The sequence below is a fragment of the Accipiter gentilis genome, chromosome Z (assembly GCF_929443795.1).
Source record: "Accipiter gentilis chromosome Z, bAccGen1.1, whole genome shotgun sequence".
In the NCBI taxonomy this organism is placed as follows: Eukaryota; Metazoa; Chordata; class Aves; order Accipitriformes; family Accipitridae; genus Astur; species Astur gentilis.
In genome coordinates, this window is record NC_064919.1 from 12,745,782 (window position 1) to 12,770,137 (window position 24,356).

The 24,356-nt window shown below is 41.6% G+C and overlaps 1 protein-coding gene across 4 annotated transcripts in view; it reads left to right on the top strand.

Annotated features, from left to right (window-relative positions):
• Positions 1-24,356, top strand: part of ECPAS (Ecm29 proteasome adaptor and scaffold) — a 63,084-nt gene that overhangs the window by 8,923 nt on the left and 29,805 nt on the right. For 3 of the 4 annotated variants that reach the window (XM_049796109.1, XM_049796107.1, XM_049796108.1), the window contains exons 2-19: positions 637-767; positions 4,932-5,048; positions 6,590-6,708; positions 7,851-8,003; positions 10,193-10,361; positions 10,893-11,032; positions 12,544-12,625; positions 14,031-14,150; positions 14,328-14,413; positions 14,692-14,770; positions 15,882-15,931; positions 16,487-16,553; positions 16,659-16,781; positions 17,930-18,033; positions 19,080-19,203; positions 21,469-21,549; positions 22,307-22,535; positions 23,085-23,176. In XM_049796109.1, coding sequence (XP_049652066.1) covers positions 637-767; positions 4,932-5,048; positions 6,590-6,708; positions 7,851-8,003; positions 10,193-10,361; positions 10,893-11,032; positions 12,544-12,625; positions 14,031-14,150; positions 14,328-14,413; positions 14,692-14,770; positions 15,882-15,931; positions 16,487-16,553; positions 16,659-16,781; positions 17,930-18,033; positions 19,080-19,203; positions 21,469-21,549; positions 22,307-22,535; positions 23,085-23,176 — 2,066 coding nt within the window. Of the gene's footprint in view, positions 1-636; positions 768-4,931; positions 5,049-6,589; positions 6,709-7,850; positions 8,004-10,192; positions 10,362-10,892; positions 11,033-12,543; positions 12,626-14,030; positions 14,151-14,327; positions 14,414-14,691; positions 14,771-15,881; positions 15,932-16,486; positions 16,554-16,658; positions 16,782-17,929; positions 18,034-19,079; positions 19,204-21,468; positions 21,550-22,306; positions 22,536-23,084; positions 23,177-24,356 lie in introns of those variants that run through there. The other variant, XM_049796110.1, reaches the window with a different exon arrangement.

Genomic DNA, 24,356 nt, shown 5'->3' on the forward strand with positions numbered 1-24,356 from the left:
GATACTAACTTAATTGGTCTTGGGTTCTGTTGTATGTCATTGGTGTTTTTGTTCTGTTGACACAGCTCCTGAAACAATGGGGTCCCTGTGCTTGACCAGAACTCTAGGTTTAAGAAGAAAAATAACAAAAATTGGCCAGATCTTTTTTCCTTCTGATTAACTAGTGGAGATACAGAACATCATGGTCTGAACGTGGATATTTTCAAAAGTTAGGAGTCCTATAGCTGGAGACCTTTGCTGTCAAAGCAGAAAGGACAGGAAATGATGTGGAAAGCCTAACCTTCCATTTTACCTTTGGACATGTTCTAGCCTCTATTTGAAACACAGCAAGAAGCGAAGGAAATCTCAATTCCTTCTGATAGGAGGTGGTGTCCACGTAATTGTGGAGGCTAGTACTGGAAGATATCAGGCTGGTTTCTGCCATTAACAGTTTGCTCAGTTAGTGTTAAAAATGCAAGATGGATCTGTGCTGAGTGCTGTTGAGATGGAAGGACTTTAAGAATTGTGTGCAACATTTCTTACAAGCCCATTAAGGGATGTTCAGAAAAGGTCGTTTTCCTGCTATAGCAATTTTGAGTTTCAACCAGTTTCTCTTTCTTCCCCCCCCCCTTTTTTTTTTTTTTTTTTTAACTGCAGATCAACTTGAACGTGTGTTCTTGCGTCTTGGCCACGCAGAAACAGATGAACAGTTACAGAACATTATTTCCAAATTCCTACCCCCCGTTCTCCTCAAGCTGTCCAGCACACAGGAAGGCGTTCGTAAAAAGGTAAGGGTGCAATTTACCGTAATGGTGTGCTGTCCCGATCAGAGAGAAGGAAATGCCCCCTGATGTATTATGATTTACTATACTTGGATGTTCTCTGTGAGCGTGATAGAGAATGGGTTTACTACAACTGTTAGGTCTTAAAGAAAACAGTCATTGGTTGTATCAGCAAGGTCTTTTGTAGATGTGTGGCTTTTGTAGATGTGCGGAGGCTGCATTTGTTTCCACTTGAGGCCAGCTAGCCATGGGTTAGCCTGACACCAAGTCTTCAGCCATAGAGGCAGTTGCCATGGCTTCCAGGTTAAGGGCTGTTGTGCATCCACCTGACTTACAGCACGTGTGGAGCAAGCTTGCTTCTGTGTGCAAAAGACCGTGAAGACATACTTATTGATGTCATTCGCTTGTCTGATAACGGGAATAGGAGCAAGGACCAAACATTTTTGAAGATGGAATTTGATACGTACCTGAAGAAGGCAGCTTTATCACAGAGTTCATTCAGGTACATATAAATACCACCTCCAAAACTGTTTGGTCCTTGCCTGGTTACAGGCATAGGAGCAAGGACCAAGCAGTTTTGGAGGTGGAATTTAATATGTACCCAGGGAATTCAGTTCCCTTTGTCAGGGTATAGCATAACAGCTCATCTGCAGACCCGCAAAGGAGCACAGAGACCCAATAGCAAGTGCAGAAATCTGTGTTATGCCCTGCCCCAGCGACAGCCAGGCCCATCATAGGAGCTGTCAGCCCACCAAAGGCCCGTCTCCACAGCCCAGGGGAACACAGAGGCACCACGGCAGGCAGGAACTTGAGTTAAGGACTCAGAGGAAGGGGCACCCCATCCAGGTCCCTCCCAGGGATGTCTCAGGAGACCCTTAGCCCCACTCTCCGGACATGAAACCCATCAAGATGAGTCAATGCCAGAACACCTTTCTGACTGAGAGTGTGCTACCTAGGGGTGGTGGACACAGTGGGCTGCAGGGGAAGAGCATTTTGGGACTGCACAAGCCTTCTAATGGCATGTTTAGTAGAGGAACCAAAGGCAGGGAAAGGGATGGACCTAGGTGATTTGGGGCGAAGCAAGTGTGGATCTCCAGGAGTGAAGCCCACTGGTGAATGTGTGCCTCTCCTGGTTGGACCTGGGGGTGTGGAGCTGCGGCAGCCTCCCCAGTTCCCTGGCACCATGTGCTGGTCATTCCCCCTATTCCTGTGGCAAGGCAAGGACTGAACAGTGTTGAAGATGGAATTTAATATGAACCTGAAAAAATTCAGTGATGTAGCTGCCTTCTGTAGCAGGGAGCTAAACTCTGTTTACTAGCAGGGTTTTTTTCCCAGGGCTGTGTTTTTGCACAAGTCTTCTGCAGCAGCAGTTGTGGGATTGCATGAGGCGATCACTGAACATACTGTTAATGGCAGAAGAGATCTGACCTGGTCTGGATTCGGGCAGAGGAACACCTGCTGTGTTTGCTGTTCTGCCAGGAGGATGTGACCAGAAGAGGCAAATGGGACAGCAGCAGCTGAATATAAGAGATTTCAACAGCTGATCAGAAAGCAAAGGGTGAATTCTTGTCCCTGCAGCTGTTCATCAGAAGGAGCTGCCTGGTGATAGAGGTGGACTAGAACCTTTCTGAGCAGAGTGCAGATGGACTGTTGGGGGTGGTGGTAGAAAAGAAGCTTTTTGTAATCCCCTCTTCATCCTGTAGAGACAGGGAAATGATCATGCCTTCACTTTTTTTATGAGTAGATTTCAGAACCTGCAAGTAACCAGAACACAGATTTTTCTAAAAATTCTTCACAAAACACGGTCCTGGTAGTGATTACATGAAAGTGGATCCATAGATGTGAAGCCGTTCCACTGTGCTGAAGGACAGATCCTCCAACTCAGATGGAGGGTTCTTTCTAATCCCTGTTTATCATGTGCACTTGAAGCTGTGAAGAAGGCATCCAACTAGCTAGTGAAATTTCTTAGGGTATTTTTATATAATATTTTTTCCATAAACTGGAATGTGTTGTCTGGTTTTTTGGAGTGTTGTGAGATTCACAGAAGGGGGAGGACCACTCCTTTGAAAATTAAATTTTAAGACCCCTCTCAAAATCACACAGCATTCTTATGGTATATTGTGCGTTTTGTGTTAGAACGGGTAATGAAATAAAACTTGTTTCTTCTTCCTTCTATGTGTTTAAACTATAGATTTTTATCTATGCAAGATGATGATAACATTATAAGCAGTTACAGCACTTGCCTGTGCTTCTGGGTATTTGTCAAATTCATTGCAGACAACGAATTTACCCTGAATTCTGCTTTTGCCATATTAGTGAAGGGAAGCTGACTCTCTCAGTATTCTGTTTTCATAATAAATTAAAAAATATAACAAGAAGGTTCTGTGTGTGTTGATTTTTTTTTTGTGAATTGTTTGGTATTTTTTACATAGCAGAATAATTTTTCATTGAGACAGGGGAGGGCAAGGCTGTCAGTTTTTTATTCTAATGAACGTCAGTGAACATTTGTTCTGGAGTGTATAACCTGCCGGTAAATCTGTTCAACGTTCACATTGCCTTTTTTTGTTACTTACATCAGAACTCAGCTTTTCAATCCTGTGCTCGCTCTTACTTTGCCATTAACGTGATGGGAGAATGTCTTAAGAAGTCTGATGCGTTTTCAAATGTAATGACTGGTAAACACAAATACCTAGCTTTTCAGTGCTAATTTTGCCTGGTGGACAACAAAGAATGTGCCTGTTGTTCAACTCCAACCTCAAAATCATGTTAAGGCAATGTAAGTAAAACAGAACCATATGCTTTTTTTTACCTGAGCACTCAGGTGATGGGAAAGCTAATCTAATAAAGGCTAATAAAGTAGATGAAATAGAATGGAAAGAAAAGGACAAATTCAGTGACAGCAATGTGGGTGCTTTTTCACTGTACTATGACCAAGGTAACAAGACATCAAAAGCACAGGACAGTGTGCCCACCCTGGCTTTTTGACTTGAATTGCCTGAAGGCAACATGCATCTAGATCTGGCTCTGTCTGGTTTTACTGGTGCTGAGCTGACTGCCTTTAATGTCACTTACATTCTTACACCACCTCGCTTGAGAATCTCATAGGGTTTGTGAGCTAGATGCAGATGTTCAGTGTGATTTTCCAGAACCTATTGTTTCAGAGTGGAGATTGTCTGCAGTTTTTCAAGTTCCTCCATTCAGTTTCTTTCATTTAGTGGATTTACGAATGACACTTTGCTGATGCTATGCTAAGAAACTGCTTCATGGGGATGTAGAATCACGGGGTAATGCAGCTTGGAGGGGACCTCAGAAGGTGTCCAGGCCAACCTCCTGCTTAAAACAGTCCATTACGAGTTCCGACCAGGATGCTGAAGCTTTTATCGAGATGGGTCTTGAAGAACCTCTGAGGAGAGAGACGGCACAAACTCTTGAGAGAGTCCTCATCGTGAGGAAGTGCCACTCCGCACCTCGCTTGTTCCAAGGCGCGCTGGCCGCTGCTCAGCTGGCTGCCCACCTGAGCCCAGGGCCATCCCTGGAGCTGCTGCCTGTCCCCGCTGGGGTCTCTGCCGCTGCCGGGGCTCTGCCTGCCCGGGGCAGGGCTGCACCTTGCTCCCCCCTGACGTTCACGCGGCTCCTGCTGGATTCTTCTCCTGCCCGGAGGATTTCAGTTCTGCATTGTTGCACTCCAAACATAGTTTTCTTATGCTTATTTGATAGCTTTATTATGGTGGGGGTTTTGCTTTCTTTTTTTGTTTGTGTGTTTTTGTTCTGTGTCTTGAATCGGAGTTACTCTGCAGCCTCAAGATAGAGCAGCAATGCAGATTTCCAAGCCAGGCTCAGTTTTGAGGGATAGTAACCAACTGTGTAGAAAGAACTGGTCATCCTCAGTAATCATTTCTTCCTGACATTTTGGTTGATGGAGGTTGTCGGTTGTGGCATGGTTTGGGACTTTTTATGTGTTCGTCTTAACGGTGACTTGAGACGTGTCGGAGTGGTTACAAGGTAGTACAATAATTGATGTCTGCTGTTTTCTTAGAGATTAAATAATCAGGAAGCTCAGGCCTAATTTGTTTATAATAGGCCTGCCTAGTGGACTGAGAATGGTATGTGGAGTCCAAATTAGTAAAATTAATGGTGGTTCGTTCAAGTTTTTTGTTTTCTTCCTGTCAGGTCATGGAGCTGCTGGTTCATCTGAATAAGCGCATCAAAAGTCGTCCAAAAATTCAGCTTCCAGTAGAAACATTGCTAGTTCAATATCAAGATCCTTCTGCAGTGTCTTTTGTCACTGTAAGTGTCTGTTCTTCCAAGAATAATTGCTGACTTACTTGTAACAAGCAGAATATTCTTTGAAGCTTCTGTATTTAGCTCTGTTAGTTTTCCTAGGAAGTATGCTATTGTCATGAGGTTGATGTTTTAAGAGATTTTTTCAAACTAAACTTTGTAGCCTGGTGTGGGTGATGTTAGTTTCATAAGACAGCTACAGTACTGATCCTGTTCAAATGACTGATAATTACTCTTGATATTTCATGAATTTCATTGCTTGTATTGTAGAGGGTCTGTTCATTGTTAGAAGCTCCATTTTGCAAGCAGCTACCAATCCTTACCCTGATAGGTGCAACAAAATTTTTTTTTGTTTTGTTTTAAAACATCATGCAGCATCAGAGTCTTACTTAAAATATCTGTATTTCTCTGAACGTGACAACTGTATTTTTATGTGTTTTTAGGGTCAGGACCTTAGCTGAGCAAGAAAATATGAAAAAAATGTTATTTTATAGGTGGGGAAACTTTACTAGGTGGTTTCATTCAATGTAGTTTAAAAAATGAGAATAGTTTAAAAATGTTTTTGTGAAACTATGGGGACAATTTTCATTTCAACTGTTGTAGATCTATTGCAAATCATCATCATGAAAATGTAATAAAGTCAGAGGGAAACTTTCTGTCCTTCTCATTTCACTGTTCAGTCCCATGTAGCATAAATGGAAAATATAGCGTCTTAGAAACTGAGGGAGAAGTATTTAGACATTAACAGCAGTAACATAGAAGTAATTTCAGATTGTATTTAAGCAAGTAGGATTATCCGGAGTTCACCTTTTACAGCTGGCCAAGGGCTTCTAGAGTGCATGGGTTCTGTAGGGCAGTAAAAGAACCATCTTGTTTGAAGACACACTTGATATAAACTGTGCTTTTGGCTGGACATGTCAAAAATATGTTTTCATTCATGTATCTGAGTGATGCATGTTGTTTCATGCCATGAGGCTTCATAAAATTTTAAGAAGTGCCATCTACAAAGATGCTTCGCAGTTCAACACTTCCTTCAGCCGGGTCATTGTACAGATAATTCTTACCTGTATAGTTCTTGGCTGATTTTGAATCAACATGATAGCAGTTAGATAGTCCAGAATGCAGTATTGCTCTGCTGTCCTATCACTGGACTCTTTGGATTGCATTTGCAGCTTTTAGTTATGATGATTTAGAGACACATTTTCATTACATTTGCTTTCCTTGAAGCTGTTGCTCGGGTAAAGCTGCTTTTGGTGAAATTCGCAGAAAATAAGAGAAGCTGGAGAAGGTTTTTTGCATTGTTGTTTTCCTCCTTTTAAAGGGGAGGCTCAGCAAGACCTACTCAGAAGACTCTTTTTGAGTATGTCTTGCTGAGCCTCCCCTTTAACAGCTGTCAGTCCAGTGAGCCTTACAATTAAGAAATTGGTCTTCCAAAACATGTGGTTTTTCCAACACCCAGTTATGTAATACAACACACAAGAAGAGTTTAAAGAACATATATTTATTTCACACTGGTGCAATACTGTGTGCTTTATCTACTCCTTTAGAATTTTACCATAATTTATGTTAAGATGGGATACCCCCGTCTGCCTGTGGAAAAACAATGTGAATTGGCTCCAACTCTTCTCACTGCAATGGAAGGGAAACCTCAACCACAGCAAGACAGGTATAACTACTTATTCTTGGAATGAATTCTGTTGGTATCATTTTAGTAAAATAATTTGTATCAGTTGTTAAGATTTTTTTCCTTGGTGAGATCTTAATTGCTTAGGATGTTCTTGTTCTGTACAGTTTGGATCAGCAATTCAGTAGTTTGTGTGGTACAAAGAATTTATATAGTCTAATGTAATAATAGACAGGATCTGCAGCAGCAGAATCCCTGTATGATAAGAGGCCTGTGTTATGATGGGTATGCTTGTCCATATCCCCTTCCATGTTCATCAAATTCTGGTTTCCAGCTTAAGGCCAGACCTTCAGTAAATATCCTGTGTCCAGCAACAGGAAGAGCAGTAAATGTCTCAGACTGCCCACTTTAAATTGCGAGATAACCAAAATTCCTACTCACTTGGAACACTGTTGTAATAAATAAAAAAAGACTGAAGTTGGGAACTGCTGTGTACTAAGAACTTCTAGAAAACTGTTAATTATGGACTTGCTTCTTATTTACATTGATATGGGTTTCCACCAATCTGGCACTGGAAAATGGCATTAAAATCTTATCGTAATTCACCCTGCATCACTGTGACAGTGTAAAGGTATTTTAAAAGTGACATTACTGAAAGGTCTTGCACTAAAATCTTGCTTCCATTCATGAGATCAGTTTGAAAATACTTGATTGTCTTCTCTGGGACCATGGGTTTGCCCTGTCCAAAAAGCAAGTACATGAGTGAAGAGAGCTTTGGGAAATCTAGCTATACTGGTATATAATCAATATATTTGTCTGTGTGCACTCTTTGGTGAAGCTGAACAGCGTTAATCAACTTCTGCTTTAGGCAGCTTTGTGGCATAATTATGAAACATTAAAAGTCTGGACAAAGGCAGTGACTTTACCTACCTGGATGTGTGTGTGTGCATGCACACAGACATATATGTTCTATTTTAAGCGCAAATCCTAATTTATCTTCTGCCTTCCATTTTTAAGTACATGAGGTAGCAAATAGAGGTCACTGGATTGTGAATTGGTTTAACTTTTGTTAAGATTTTTTTTTGCTGTTAAGGTTTGTTGTTAAAGGTTTCTCTCTTGAATGTTAAGAATAAACAGGTGTGGTTTTTTTAAAAATGGTTGCAGTAAATATAATTGTTTTTCAGCCTAATGCATCTTCTAATACCAACCCTTTTTCACATGAAATACCCTGCTGAACCACTGAAAGCAGCAGCTTCTCCATTTAATCTTGCTGAAAAACCAAAGACTGTACAGCTGCTTTTGGACTTTATGTTGGATGTTCTTCTTATGCCTTATGGGTAAGTAAGAGTTAATACCAGTCTTCTCTAGTATTGATGTGTCCTTCATGTGTGAAACATTACAAACTGCACCCTTGGAAACTCATTTAAAATACGCTGTTATTTCCTAGCTTGAATGAAGCCAGGTACATGTTTCAGTAAGATACAAAGCAGGGTCCTCATTTTAAGAATGGGATCACCGTCTTCCTTATTTAACAAAACGTCTTTTTTCTACTTAATTAGGTGTTGTGCTGTTCTGTCCTTGACCTCTTTTGGGATCAAAGTGAAGTTATGAGTCATGTGAGCTATCTGTTAAATAACCAAACCTTTAAAATAGAAGGCAGATCAAAATGTGTGCTCATCTTCCTGCAGTTGAGTTTCAAGGCTCGTTCCTCCAAGGTCATAAGCAAGCATAATCTCTGAAAACTTGTGGTTTCCAGAATTGAACCTTTAATAATAAGATTTGTCTTTCATCTGTCTTCTGATGAAAAATGTTTAACTGTAATGGCATGTCTTGGTCTGAGCACTGTTTCCAAGAGCAAGAATGATTTACAGAGCAACTTGAATTTACTGATCAGTGCTTGTTAGGAATCTTACGGTGTCTAAAATCAGTACTTTCTCAAAATCTATTTTCCACTAACTTTTTTAGTGGTGTTGTGTTGCTAGGGGACCTTTTGCTTTGAAAGAAAACAGAAATAATTTTAACAATAGAACACGTTTCTTTTTTCTGACAGTTTGTTGATTCCTGTAGGATTTTTCTGAGCACCTAACTCGCTCACCCAACCGGATTAACCTAAAGGAATAACTTTCAAATTAGTGAGCATGTGCTGTATCTCCATGTAGCTTTACAGGAGGCCATGCTCCCATCAGATGTTTCAGGGGCCACTTCCTTACCATTTGAGCATGTAGAGTCTTGCAGTTTATAGTTTAAAATGCCTAGCCTGCTCCTCTGTTCACAGCTCACATTCAGTTTGCCCAGGTTTATGCTCTTAGCTTCACCCCCACATGGCAGCGGCTGTAGCTTCAGCAGATGAAGTCCTTGGGCTTTGCGATGAGACGTCACTTCCTTCCATGCTTTTGTACTCTCGCCAAGCATGACAGTTTTTAAATACTCAGACCAGGAGGGTGGGGGTGAAGGTTTCATTGTCTTCCCAGAAGGTGCTCCAAGAGTGTCTTCAGCTAGCCTGTGGCTCTGGATCTCTGTCTCTTAAAGTCTTGCTCCCTGGGGTGAGACCATTTACAGCTGTTTACTGCTAACTTATGCCTGGTAGAACTCTGTCATTGCCCAGGTGTGAATTATCCTTGCCACTCTGCATGCAGTAAAACGACCAGAAAGCCTAACTGTAGGGCTTAAAGCTCATAATCAAGTTCTAGTGTTAAAGTTTTAACTAATGAGAGTTGGGATGAATGTTTACCCTTGTTGTTGAGACTGTTTAACTTCCTTTTGTTGCCTGTGTGCTGAATGCAGAACACATTACGGCGGTCTGGAGCAAAATAATTCTTGTTGGTCTCTGGACTACAGTTTTGATGCCTTTATGTGTTGACCAGCTTCCAAGGGTACAGGGAGAGGTGGAGTGGCTTATGTGAGAGTATGGAGATGTGCACAGGGCAGCTAGACTAGCCAGTCTCTGAAAACACTAAGATCTGAAAACGTAACCTTTATGGTTTTTGCTTTCCTTCTCTGCCCAGCACTAAAACTTCTATTTTCCAAGACATTATCTTATTTATTTGGGTTTTTTATATCAAGGACTGTTTCCTGCCACTTCATTGTGTTGCATATGTTCCATTATTTCCCTTGTTAGGTCTGCGCTTTTCATAGAAATCATACAAACGTTCTTAAAGCTTTTAGTACAGGTTTCTCGAATGTAGTACTGTCTGAGTATTGACATCTAATACAAAAATGATCATTCTTTCTGCTTCTTAACCTGAGATAACTCTGCAGAAATGCCAGTGGACCCTTCCCTTTCCTAGCTGAGGTTTGTTTTCAAACAGTATAATGAGATCGTTATGGCTTTTGTAGAATATGCTGGGATAACGGGTAGCTGAGTCTTAGTGAGTAAAAATCTGTCTTATGTTGGAGGCATGGGATTAATTAAAGAGGAATACGTGAAGTTGGACAGGTTATGTTTACTCCTCCATTCCAGCATCTAATTCAGCTGGCAATGTGGATTGGTAAAGCCTCTAACAGAACTCTTTTCCCACCTGCTTAGGTTCGTATTGAATGAATCTCAGAGTCGACAAAACATGGCCTCGGCCCAAGGCTCTTCATCGAGTGGTGTGGGGGGTCCTGGAATCCCTCAGCCACCTCCAGGGATGAGCTTCTATGCAGCCAAAAGGGTAATTGGAGATAGCCCATGGACACCAGAGCTGCTAGAACAGGTACTTGCAGCTGCGGGGCTGGTCCTCAGTGAACTGGGGGTGGTAACAGGGACGGCTGCCGACAGAGGAATGGAAGGCTAGAGGGAAAATACCTAACTAATTCTGACCAGGTCTTTAGCTGCTCTGAGGGAATTTATTGAGGGACTTCACATGATGCCTTATGGAACTTTTCAACATTAAGATGGGATGGGAGGTTCCAGCACTTCTCAGAACTTGTTAGGAAGCAACCACGACTGCAGCCTACTCTTGCGTTTTCCTCCTGAAGATAGTAAGATTGCAAAACTCTCTTACGTTGAAGCGTCCCTTTTTAGCAGAGAAGTAGCAGAGTACCCCTAATTGTAATGCTGATACTTTGCCGCAGGTGGCTGCTTGGACAGGAGGCAAGAGGAGGGTGCTGCTAAAGAGGTGGAGAGCTTGTGAGCTTCTCCTTAGCACGCAGAAGCCATAATTTGAGACAGCTGAACTGCTACGGTTGTTGTAACATGCTTTCTTGTCAGTAACGCTGCCTTTACTTTCCCCACTGTTGAACAGTGTAAGCTGGGGATAGTGAAGTTCATTGAAGCTGAGCAAGTGCCAGAACTTGAAGCTGTTATACACCTGGTTGTAGCCTCCAGTGATACAAGACACAGTGTTGCCACTGCAGCAGACCTTGAACTAAAGAGCAAACAAAGGTACAAATTCGGGTGTTTGGAAAAGATGATGCTAGTGTTCATAACAAAGCTAGCTGCAATTAGTGTAGTGCTCCGGAGAGACTGCTCTGAAAGAAAGAAGTCTGCAGTCCCCCATGTACCTGTGAAGCTGCCATGTATTCACATGGAGCTGGGAATGGTGTGTCTCAGTCTTGCAGCTGGGAACTTGGCTCTGGAGCTGACAGCTTTAGCTGTCTGTTTTCAATCATCTTTGGTATTGCTTTTGAGCTATTTTCTTACTCCCTGGTTTCAAAATTGCCCTTTGTGGATTGTTGATGATCAGTGAGGCCTTAGTAAGTGATTCACAGCTTGTCAACTTACCTATATTGTCTTTCCCAGAAAAGTATGCTTTGATTTAATTTATTAAGGGACTAAAGGGTCTGTGATTGTGAAGTGGACCGTAGTCTGGAAAATTGGCAGCCACTGTTTTTTGCATTATTAAAGCTTTTGCTCATCTGCAGTCCACGTTTCATCATCTAAAGACAATGCTTCTGTCTTTAATCCATCAAGGGGCCAGAGTAATTGCTTTTGGTACTATTTGCCGAGTCATTGATCATGCGAGGTTTGCTGGCTCATGTAGGAGATGTGGAGCAAGAGAGGCCTGCCTTTGAAATGTGTAGGTGGCTTCTGTATTACTGGAAGTATAGGAGTACTTAACTTGGAGTCAAACATGTAACATGAAACCTTCTCCATTTGAGTCTATTCATGTGCCTCTGTCACGGAAGGCGAGATGATTCTAGTAAGTGACGACAGCCTGGTTAGGGAAGGCAGTCTCTCCTTTGCTGCTTGTCTCATCTTTCCTTTTGTGTTGGTATTCTTGGCCTGGAGAGAAAAATATGTATGTGGACAAAATGCATGTTAATATGCAATGTTAAATGTCTTTTATGAGAAATATATGCTACTTCACAGCTTACTTGTTAGGAAAGCAGCTGCTTTACTGAAAGAAAGAGATGGCTCTGTGTCCTCCACTTTTTTGAAGCATGGATGCTTAACTTTTTGTTTTCTTTGGGGTCTTTTTGGTTATGTGTGTGTTCCAAACAGTCTCATCAGTAGCTAGATGTTATCATGGGCAGACAGGTTTGTCTGAGAGACCAGGATGACATGTCTTAGAATTAAAAATTACCCTCTTCTCTATTAAAATGTCAAAGCACCGAGGTTGAAGAATGTGGAGAAATTTGTTAACAGGTGACCATTCTGTATTCAGTGGGTAGGCTGCCATGGTTTATATATCTTGTTTCAGTGGGAGAGAAGGGAGCATGTAGGTTTCTCACAAGTTACTTGGAATTATAGTGTTGGAATTTGTAGGTGAAATGTGTAATCACTTCATATTCTTCATGATTATATGTTATGTGGATGTGGGCAGAGTCAAGCTAGATCTATTAAAAGTCTGGGAAGAATAGGAATATGATGGGAAATGCAGTAAAACATATTTTAAAAAGTAATCAAAGGTCAGAATCATAACATGTTGGTATTCAATGTCTTTTTTGCTTTAGTTTAATCGACTGGAACAATCCTGCTATCATCAACAAAATGTATAAAGTGTATCTTGGGGATATACCACTGAAAACCAAGGAGGTAAGATTTGCCTTCAAAGTTGCATAACCTCCTTAATTTCTGAAGCTGTAATTTTAGTTGCCTACAGACATATATATATTTCCTAAATCTGTCACTGCCTTTGATCTCTGCTTGCACTCGACATTTATGCTATTGAATAATTTTTTTCTCAGTCCTAGTGTGTTCTGATTTGCAGTAGAAGGTAATTTCACTAACTGTGGTGGGTTGACCCTGGCTGGACACCAGGTGCCCACCAAAGCCGTTCTATCACTCCCCCCTCCTCAGCTGGGCTGGGGGAAGAAAATATAACAAAAGGCTTGTGGGTTGAGATAAGGACAGGAGAGATCATTCACCAATTACTGTCACAGGCAAAACAGACTCAACTTGGGGAAAATTAACTCAATTTATTACCAATCAACCAGAGCAGGGTAATGAGAAATAAAACCAAATCTCAAAACACCTTCCCTCCACCCCTCCCTTCTTCCTAGGCACAGCTTCACTCCAGGATTCTCTACCTACCCCCAGCCAGCAGTGCAGGGGAACGGGGAATGGGGTTTACAGTCAGTTCATCACACGTCTCTGCCGCTTCATCCTCTTTAGGGACAGGACTCATCACACTCTTCCCCTGCTCCAGCGTGGGGTCTCTCCCATGGGAGACAGTTCTCCATGACCTTCTCCAACGTGGGTCCTTCCCACAGGCTGCAGTTCTTCATGAACTGCTGCTGCAGCATGGGTCCCTTCCACAGGCTGCAGTCCTTCAGGAGCACAGACTGCTCCAGCGTGGGTCCCCCACAGGGTCACAAGTCCTGCCAGAAAACCTGCTCCAGCGTGGGCTCCTCTCTCCACAGATCCGCAGGTCCTGCCAGGAGCCTGCTCCAGCGTGGGCTTCCCACGGGGTCACAGCCTCCTTGGGGCACCCACCTGCTCCAGCGTGGGGTCCTCCCCGGGCTGCAGGTGGAGATCTGCTCCACCGTGGACCTGCCTGGGCTGCAGGGGGACAGCCTGCCTCACCAGGGTCTTCATCACCACGGGCTGCAGGGGAATCTCTGCTCCGGCGCCTGGAGCACCTCTTCCCCCTCCTTCTGCACTGGCCTGGGCGTCTGCAGGGTTGTTTCTCTTACGTGCTCTCACTCCTCTCTCCGGCTGCCGTTTCTGTGCCCCCTGCAACTTTTTTCCCCTTCTTAATGTGTTATCCCAGAGGTGCTACCACTATCGCTGATGGGCTTGGCCTTGGCCAGCGGTGGGTCCGTCTTAGAGCCGGCTGGCCTTGGCTCTGTCGGACATAGGGCAAGCTTTTGGCATCTCCTCCCAGAAGCCCCCCCGTAAGCCCCCTGCTACCAAAACCTTGCCACACAAACCGAATACACTAACTTAAAAATACTGCTGTTTAAAGATCACTACGTTATTTCAACTCTGTTTCTGACAGGGATCTGTTCTGAAACCAGAAATGAAACGAGAATCAGTCAGCACCCGTGTTAAGTTAAAGATAGTTCCTCATCTTCTGCGATCCAGGCAAGCTGCAGAAACGTTCCCAGCTAACATTCAGGTAATGTTTATGTTCCAAAGCTGCTCTTCCTAATGAGGTTGATAATACAGTGCCTCCAGTACTTGGGGGAGGGAAGCACTGTAACTGATGACAGTGTTTAAAGAAGAAGGTGAATTAGAAGACCGTTGGAAGTGAAGCCAGACACTGTGTGATCTGCTCTTTATTCCTTTTGGCCAGGTGGTTTATGATGGACTCTTCGGTGCGAACACAAATGCAAAGTTGAGAAGTCTGTCCTTGCAGTTTGTGCATCATATTTGTATCATGTAAGTAATTTAGAGTGAGCACAATGGTTTTTAGCTATTTGCCTAGAAGCCACTCTGTTTACTAAATACATAACTGAACTAAGGGCAAAGAAAGAGTACTAAAACTCATAGAAAGTAGGGCTTTTTCCTTAATCCTGAAATCTCTGTGTGTGTGTGCTTGCACACATTAAGATGTAATTTCTCAGCTTAACAAAGTTGAGAAAGAATGATACTGAGAGAAGATACTTTTAAGGGATGCAAAGGATAATATGTTGTTTGTTGGTGTCTCTTAATTGCAGTTGTCCAGAAAGTAAAATAAAGCCATTAGGCCCAATGCTTTTAAATGGACTTACAAAGCTGATCAATGAATACAAAGAGGTAAGCTAAAAGGTTCTTTACTATAGAGCTATAAATCTTCATATGAATACAAGCAAAAGACAAATACCTTTATGATGGAAACTGATAAATCTCTTTTTTGTAATTGCCTGAGATGGCTATCAAAGGATGTTTTTAAGAAATGTTGGAAGAGAAGCAAATACTTCAAAAGGCTACGTAGGAAAACTGTTTTATTTGTTTAACAGCTATGGATAGGTGCTTGGACACAATTTGCAAAGTCTCAGGAAATAATAGTGTTGGTAGTCTAAAGAGTGAGGCCAGAATAGCATCTAGCTGCTGTTATTCATCACTCTGGAGCACACAGGGGCCTCAGCTCCAGGCGTATGCCCCATTGTGATAAGCAGCTGTATAGGTCTGCTTGTAATACCTTCCATCCTCTCTGTCCAGGAATGGTATTGCTATGGGAAGGGTGTTAGAAACAGAACTGCAAAAGCCAGTCTGGCCTGAAGAGGTCTTTCCAGTGCTGTTTCAGAAGGCAGATTCCCCATGATACTCCTACATGTATCTTATGAAGGGCTGATGTTGCAGATCACCTTTTCTGCAGTTTTGGTCCTCTTGCTGGTTTATTTGAACTCTTGGATGTGACCTTCTGGCCTGAGTTGGTGTTTGAGCGCGTGGGCCTCCCCTGCCCTTGGGAAGGGTGTGAAAAAGGAGTGTTCAGGATGAAATAAGCCCATATATAAATGCGCTGCATTGGTCATCTGCAGGATCCATTGTGCAAACAGCTTCCTTTGTGTAAAGCTGCTGTTCAGGGCCAGAACCTTCTGGCTTCTGTCCCTTTGCTACTGTTTCATATACTTGCTGAATCTCCTTAGCTGTGTCTCTTGAAATGCGATTAGCTGAGACAAGAAGGGAGTTTTACATTTTCTCACCATTTGTAATTTTCCGTTTCTTGTGGAAAAGCATGTTCCCTCTGTTCCTATGTAATGCTTTTATTCTTGGATACGATTATTTTATGTTCCAGGATTCTTTGTCCATGAAATCCTGTTTGAGCACTTTGGAGACAGTAGTTAAAGTAAATGTTTAATATAAAAGATATGCCTTTGTGTATTTCTGGTTTTGCTGATTTTTATTTATTGTTTTATCATTCAAGGATTCAAAACTGCTGTCAATGGCATATTCAGCTGTTGGAAAACTCTCCAGGTAACAGAAGCAGCATTTAAGCAGTGGGACATGGAACAATTTTTCCAGAATAATCTGTTAGTTTATCAGCAGCAAGCTTTATGCCACCTGCCAATTTTGCAGCTGAGTGTACAGTGCAGAGAAAAGCGTTCCTCTTGTGACATCTCTAGAGGTGTAAAAAGAAATGTTTTTAGCTGGTAGCTTCTCTAGCAGTCATTAATGGCAGCTCATGAATTATGCACAGAATTTAAGAAATGGTTCCACTTTCTGGATTGGCAGAAACTTAAATTTAAGGAATGTACAGCAAAGACCAGAGGGCACAAAGCTAGACAAGTGGTATTTTCAGTGGTAATGCTGGTGACCTACATGATTGTCCATAGAAAATCTCGCTTTCCAAACTGTGTTAAGGCGGCATGTGTTGCTCCATGGTGGAAATGGATAAGATAGAGCAAACTTTCTGTGCCAGCTCTGTTTTGTTTGAGAGTTAAAATGTGGGATGAGGGGAATATGAGTGAAATGTGAAGCATTTCAATTTAAAAAACCAAAACTTTCATGAATTAAAATATCTTGTTTCAGCCGAATGCCTCAGCTTTTTACCAAGGATATAGCACTGGTACAGCAGTTTTTTGAAGCTTTATGCAAGGTGGGTGCTGACGGGGCTTTGGGAAATTGTTAAATTTTGTGCTGGTTTTGCTTAATTCTTGTCACTGCACACTGTAAAGTGAAAACTTCTGGTTTTGTACTGCAGGAAGACGCTGATACGAGGCTTGCCATTCAGGAGGCCTTGTCTATGATGGTTGGAGCATACAGTAACTTGGAAGGAGCCCAGCGTACCCTGATGGAAGCTCTTGTAGCTTCTTATTTAATAAAGGTATTTTCAGTGGAGTTAAAATTAAGTACCTTGAAAAAAGAGCTATTCATTGTTTTCCTGTTTCCTGACACTTCCTGTTGCACACTTTTGGAACAGGTCTCCCTTTTCTTACTGAATGTATTGGCATGTCTGGGAGAAGGGGGAGTGTGTATGCTCAGATGAAATATTTTTAATACGGTACAGTGGCTGCAAGAAGGGTGACAATGCAGTTTTCTATTTGTGTTCTGTTTTGCAAAGAAACAAAGCCATTGCGATTGCACTGTATGTTTCTCATAGTCTCCTCCTAAGAAAACTCTGAGAAGTAGATGCTTCAAGGGCAGTATCTTGTGAAATGCTTTGTGAAAGCAAGAGAAAGGTTCATTCACTGCTAAGTGGGGATTTCAGTGTGCTGTCTGATTTCTAACATTATAAGGCACCTAGGAACCTCCCCAGGACCTCAGCCTTGAGACACTAATCCAGAGGGAAGTGCGCTTCACTGACTCTCTTACTTTACTATGTTGTTTGTGTCCAGAATTCCCCAGAGGTCTGGGTTTTCAGAAAGAGTGTTTTTTGTATACTCTGTGTTTGCATGGGTACTCAGGGTGACTGCGGAGATATATGTATTTCTAGTGGTTGCACTAATAACTGTGTAAGATACTATTTCCATGTTGATGACTCTTTTGCCTGGGTGCTTGAGTGATCTAGGTCTTCAGGCAATACCATTTTGAGACTATCTGAACCCACCAGAGGGAATGACCACCCTAAGCTAATGTTTCTTTTCCACCCCTGGCTGCGCTGCTCATAAGCGCAGCTCTGTTTTGTGTGAACAGGTGATATATGTCATTCTTTATTTCAAAACTGGCTGGTTGGGGCAGTTCAGATGTCTAAGAATTAGCGATGACCCTGATTTATGATTCCCCAAAATGTGCATGTATTTAATTAAACATTTCATTCTCCACTTGTGTATATATGAGAAGCTAGCTTTTCTTTTCCCTGTCTCCTGCCATATGAAGAGTTAGCAAGAACAGTATCTCAAAATGTCTAAACTCTTTGAGTCATATTGGTACCAGAGGACAAAACAGATAACCGATGATTTACAAATGGTGAGTGCAAGTCATTAGTGTGTTCATTTAAAACTCAACTGTATGTTTCTGTCTCTTCTCTTTAAGCCTGAAGTTCAAGTACGTCAAGTGGCTGTGAAATTTGCTAGCACAGTATTCCCTCCAGATCATATCCCTTCCAGATACTTACTCCTGTTAGCTGCAGGAGACCCGTAAGTTATTTTACTTTATTAGTTATTGTCATGTATACATACACATACATATGTATATATTTTGCATCCTGTATGTATTTGGATGAAATATGAATGCATACATATCTGTGTACATAAGTACATAAAAACACGCTCAGTGAAAATCAGGTATCATAATTTGGAAATTAACCTTTACATATGGGCATTCTTGACAGTTCTGTGGAAAACTGTTACTATGCCTTATGGTAGTCTTTGGCTTGGATTCTTTCACTTGTTTCAGATGAACTGCTGTCACTAAAGCACTTCATGTTAATGATCAATTGCAATTGCAAAGTAAAAATGCATTGACTGAAATCAGCTGTACAGTGGCTAGAAATTGTTTTTTTCCTGGCAAATTCTATCAGTCTGTTTTTAGTTTGTATTTGCAAAGAGCCAGGAGCATGCACTTGTGAGAGTTGCCACTCTCTGCTGAGGAGTAGTTGATTCATTAAATCACAGTAATCATTTCATTTGCAGTTTTTTGTCACTGCAATTTAAGTGGTGGGGGTTTTTTCCAACTTGCTTTTAATTGCTTGATTTTTTATGTGAGTAGCTATTGTGTAACTAAGGAAAGCTAAACAGATCAATTGCAGCAAACTGCTGTGTCATTGCAGTGTCAGCACTGTTTTAGGAGTTGATCTTCCTCTAAGTAGATGGTGATAAACTGGGTAGCTATCAGCTGAAGCATGAATATAGGAAGCGGTGGGGAGGAGCAGCAGATAGGAAAGCAAGGATGTGGGAACCAGGAACTGATGGTGAACACTAGCAGGATGTAAGAGGAGCAGAAGTAGGCTGATCCAGGCTGTTTTGCAGAGGCCACTCATCACTGTCCTTGTTCTTCCCCCTGTCTAAAATAAAAAAAATCATTAAAAGCTCTAATGCAAGCTTTTTTACCTTTCCTTTCAAAAAAACCACTTCTCATTTAAAAACTCTTCTCTCTCTCCCAGCTTCCCAAGATACCTTATTGCGCATTAAAGGCCATTTGTACTGTGCAAATAACGTCTGTTTCTCATCTTTTCTTCTGAAAGGCGGGAGGAGGTACATGGAGAAGCCCAGCGGGTGCTGAGAACATTTCCTGGTAAAAATGAAAAGGAGAGTTCTGGGAAGCAGATGCCTTCCTTCCCTGAAATGGTCCATTACATTCAAGACAAGGTATGCTGCTTCTGTCCCAGTAAATGGCAAATAGATGCCTGATGCTCAGGCATGTAGTGAGTGTGGTATTCCCTTCCCTGTATCTATCTTCATCACCTACGCTGAGGAATAAATTTAGCTAAAATCACAGTGAAGACCACACATAGTATTGTATTGCCAAGATTAGCACTCATCGTTTCCTTCTGCTGGTAATAATTTCAAGACATCCAAGTGTTGAGTGACAGGGAGGCAGATCCTTGAACAAAGGGATTATTTTGTTTTGTGGCTGTTTGTGCAGAAGATGTGTGGAGCAAGGAATCCAGTGTTCAAGGGTGATAATCCAGCATGTTTCACAAACACAGTTCGCTCACAAACACCTTCTTGAAGGGTCAGTGAAGATTACTCTCTGGTTGGGCTGGTGAAAAATAATATTGTGCACAAAACAGAAAAAAAGATCATAGGCTAGGAAAGGAGATACTGAAACAAGTGAAGAAGTTTGGTTTGTTAAAGGCTTAATTATTCATCTTCATTGCAATCTGTGGAAATAATGGCCTTGTAAATAACCTTTGACAAGTCTAGTGGAATGATATGCCAAAAACTGTACCACTGAGTTTACCCTCACTGTTTGCACTGAGAGATCATCTGGAGAGGTGTTATAATCTAGTCTGTGTTACACCCTTCTATGTAGAGTAGCTATACTAGGCTTATAAGCTTTAAAGAAGAGGTGGAAAGTCACTGACAATACTTTTTTTTCCTCTGATATTATACTTTTTAAAAAAATGTCAGTATATAGTATTGGAGCACATCTTGTTTTGCAACAGATCTGTGATAGCAGAACTCATACCTGAGAGATTTCTTGTGAAATTTTCTATACTCTGCTGGTGGTGTACTCTGCTGGTGTACTCTGCTAGCGTATGAAGCATTTGAAGCTTTTTGAAAAAAACTTGCTTTTGTCCAAAATACTGGTTATTCAAATAGACGTAAAAAAATAAGAAACCAAGATTGAGTTTTAGATAACTCTGTTAAATGCCTGTCCCCTTGCAGTTAATTTTTAAGTTTTCCTTCACTTCTGTAATGTCACTAAATAACTATGGATCAGCCTAGTTTAATCAATACTGAGAAAAACAAGATTCCCTCACTGCTAGGTGAATTAAAAAAAAATTTTTTTGAGCACTTTTCAGTGTTTCTTATGTGTCCTGAAGGCATATTGAAAAGTGCTGGAAGTACATTTCTTTGGTTATCTTGAAGTGTGAATTTTCATGTATCATGAATAATCTGCAAGTGTTGAAGATGTTTGAGAACTTTGTATGCATTGCTTAGCACAGCAGGCTGAGGAGCAAAATTACTTCCCTGCATCAGTTAGCATGATCCTTCTCTCCCTCTGCAAGAAGATATACGCGAAAGAGTAGGACCTGATCTGCTGGGTATGGATGGGAACCCATTCTTCAAGGGAGTCATCTTCTGGTTCACTAATTCAGGTTTTCACTAATGGTTCTGGATGTCACTGAAGTTACAGTGCAGCAAAAGATCTGAGCATGTTAAGAGACTTGAAGATCTGTTGACTTCTGTGCAATGCCTTGTATGTTTATTCAGATGCAAGGCTGCCTTGCTGAATCCAGCCCTAGCACTGATGTGCGTGTCACCTAGAGAATACAGACATGCCTTTCTGCAGCGTTTGCAGTGGGTGTTATTGGAAACCTTCTGTTTGTATGTTTTTCTGCTGGAATATTCCTGCTTCTCAGAGCTATCATTTCCATGGAAGGGAGTTGCTTACTTTCTGCAGCAGCCTTCTACCCAGCAGTAGCAGGGTCTGAGAGACTCCATGAGCTGGGCTGGTGCAGCTCAGGGCACCCATCTCCCAGTACTGGGGAAACCTGGCTGCTCTGCAGCCTCTCCAGGCAGAGCTGCTATCTCGAAGCTTCCTGACTGCCTGTCAGCTGGGGCTCCTCAGTTTGGAAGTTTGTAATATACTTGTGTTTAAATTCTAAAGCACTTCTTGTTTCCTGAGGGGAAGAAAGAATGTTGTCCTCCTCCAGCCCCCCCTGCTGTTCCCTCTCATGAATTCAGAGTTTCCACTTTCTGAGTTGATAGGGACGTCAAGTTGATGGACCTAAATTGTACTATTACCAAGGGCACTGTGCCCTTCTTGTTATAGAACTGTTGTACATTTTCAGTTGCTAAGTGGAGGATAAACATAGTTGCATTAGCAAAATTTTCTTGACCGTTCCAACACCTCTACTGTTCATGGGTCTGGATGTTCCACTCTTAATATACTCTGTTGTTTAGGCCTCTCATCGAATGAAAACTCCAGCTAAATATATGACTGGAACTGCAGCGTTGCCTTTCAATCCTGCCACATTTGGAGAGGTAATTGTCTGGATTTACTTCCTCGGATATGTCTGCCATTATTTTTTTAGAGGATAGTGTAAGAAGCTAACTGTTACCATAAGTCACCCTACATTCTAAAATTCCTCTTATAAACAGATGTTGGGATTAACCCTCCTTCCTTTATCTGTCTGTCCTTAAATGGCAGTCTGAACAGGATTTTCATGGGGGGTTGGGAGAAATGTTCCCGAGAGGGCTGCTCCGCTGCTTTCTGCAGCGTACCTAATGTAATAGCTTGTCAGAGGGAGAACCTGGCAATCCTGTGCAAAAGTCCCATTATACTTTTTGAGGCTGTTCTTTTCATAGCAGATTCCCTGGCTTCAGTGATTTGTAGACACAAACTCAGATGCGATACAAGGCCTGCATTAGCAAAGCGTGGGGTTGCATTTGTATGCATGCCAAATTGGTATAGGGTACAGGTTGAACTGCCTGCAAGGAGGTTGCATCAGCTGATGATAAACCAAAAGTCTGTGTATGACTTAATCTTCTGATAGTGATGGAGGCATTTTAGGGTTGTCTGCTTACACAGGTGTCTTGCAGAAACTGATCCTAAGATTTGTTACACTTCATATTTGTACCTGTCTCCATGCTGACTCTTCTGTCTAGATTTGATTAAAGAAGAAACTGTCTTGTTGTGGTTACATTAAATACAGCATATTCTGTCTTTTTTTTTTTCTCCTCCATGGTTTTGCAAATGCTCATGCACTCAGTATCCTGTGTTTTTCTCTTCTCTACTTAGATAGTTCTGTATCTGCGGATGTGTCTTGCTCACAGTGCAGGTGTGGTGCCAACCTCACAGAGCTTGGCAGATATGCAAGATCATGCTCCAGCTATTGGACGTTACATAAGAAACCTCATGTCTGGCAACCACATATCTTTCTCTTCCTCCTCCTCTTCAAAAAGTGCAGAAACCAACCCTGTACATGTGTATATTGGCCTTCTTCAGCAGCTGTTAGCTGGTGTTGGAGGTAAGAAGCTGTGTGCAGCATCATCTTGAAGGAAAAAAGTCTTCTTTTACTAGAAATGAGTCACCATGCCCACGGCTTTGAACTTGGCTGCAGCCATCACAGAGTTGCAACATGGACTATATACTCTTCAGTTTAAACTTGTTCTTTTCTATGCTGTTGCATAGGTGGGAGAAAGCAGGACAGTAAATTGCAGCATCAGTTGGCGTAATGCTTTAAAATTGTGAGGCCAGGCCGTTGTCTGTAACAGCTACCTCGCCAGTGAATGCTATGTCTTCATCACTCGGATAATAGCGTACCTGCGACATGTAGTCTTAAAGCAGTTGAATGTCTTTAGAACAAATTGCTACCAGAATATTTGCTTCTATTAGTTTCCCTAATATTTCTGAGAAATACTATACCTTATTATTCTGTATTGTTTGTTATGCCTAGTAAATTGCAAATGAATGCTTTGAAATGCCTGATACTTCATAACCTCTTTTTATCACTGACGGTTAGATTGTTGTAAATACCACAATTGTTTAATAACCTGATTCTTTGATTACCGTTTAGGTTTGCCAGTCATGTATTGTCTTTTAGAAGTTGTGTCAGTGTATCCAGAAAAACTAGCCACCAGATTTGTAGACAAAATGGATTGGATAAAGGTATGTTGAAAACCCTTTTTTTGTGGTTCTTTTTTGAGTGGAGGGGGTTTCGCATTAGCAAAATCTGGCATTTTCCCATGGTGCAATGGAGTATTATTTCCAGGTATGCACTTAATATGAAATGTGGTATTTCTACTTACAGTCAACACCTCATGAGGTGTTATATGTAGCAGGGTAGAAAAAATTATTTTTTGGTCCTTTGGTGTTACTGATTTTGTTCCTTGACCTACATGTTCTGGGTAATCTATGTTACTGATCGTGTTGTTACAGTCAGTCAGTTTTTCCCCTTGATTAGAAGATCCGTTAAACACCAAAAGAAAACTAAAAACAAAATTCTGAAAATTTTTGAAGGAATTGTTTAATAATCAGAAGGTTCAAGTGGGAAGGTGTGCATAGCTTCTCAGAAAATGACATGAATTAAATCCCCAGTTGTTTTAGAGCGCTTACTGTGGAGGTTTTTTATTTTTTTGTATTAGCCTCAAATGAAAAACCAGATAAACTGGGGCCTGCCGGAGAATAAGCCAAAGAGAATTCTGCTTTCCCTAGATTCTTTTTTCAGGCAACTTTCTGCTTTTTCATTATTTGCTTCAAGTATCCAGGATTTGCTAAGCTCTTACAGGTTGCCTTTGCTTTCATTGGGGGAATCTGGCAGAAAAAAACATTTGGTTGAGTTAAAGAAAAATTAGAATGTGTTCTAATGATTTTTCCTGCTGATATTTGTGCTGCACTGCACTGTATAGTTTACCACATCTCATTTAAGTGCAGGTATGAACCTCAAAGGACAGGACTTAAAAACATTTTCCTTTTCAGTATTGCTTATCTTTTGCAGAAAAACCTTAATTTTCTTTGGACTGTTGTCCCTTTGCAAAATTAAGCTTCTAGGAGTGGTAACTGATACTACCTAGTTCCAGAAGTATTGTTGTAAATCATCCTTTGTGTGATTTCCTTTTGCCAAGTGGAAGGAACAGGTCCAGGGGTTTTTTAGAAGTCAGCTATGTGATTTGATGCAAGTTTTGAGTTGAAGTTAGAGTTATGTTTCATGAGCCTGACAGATCTCATTTTCTTGTTTGTTTGCTTGGCTCATTTTTGCTGCCTTTGTGGTGGCCCAAGCCATTCGGAGATTTGGGTGTGAATTTTTCACCTGAGTGTGTTGCATTATACATCAAATTAATGGCAGAGG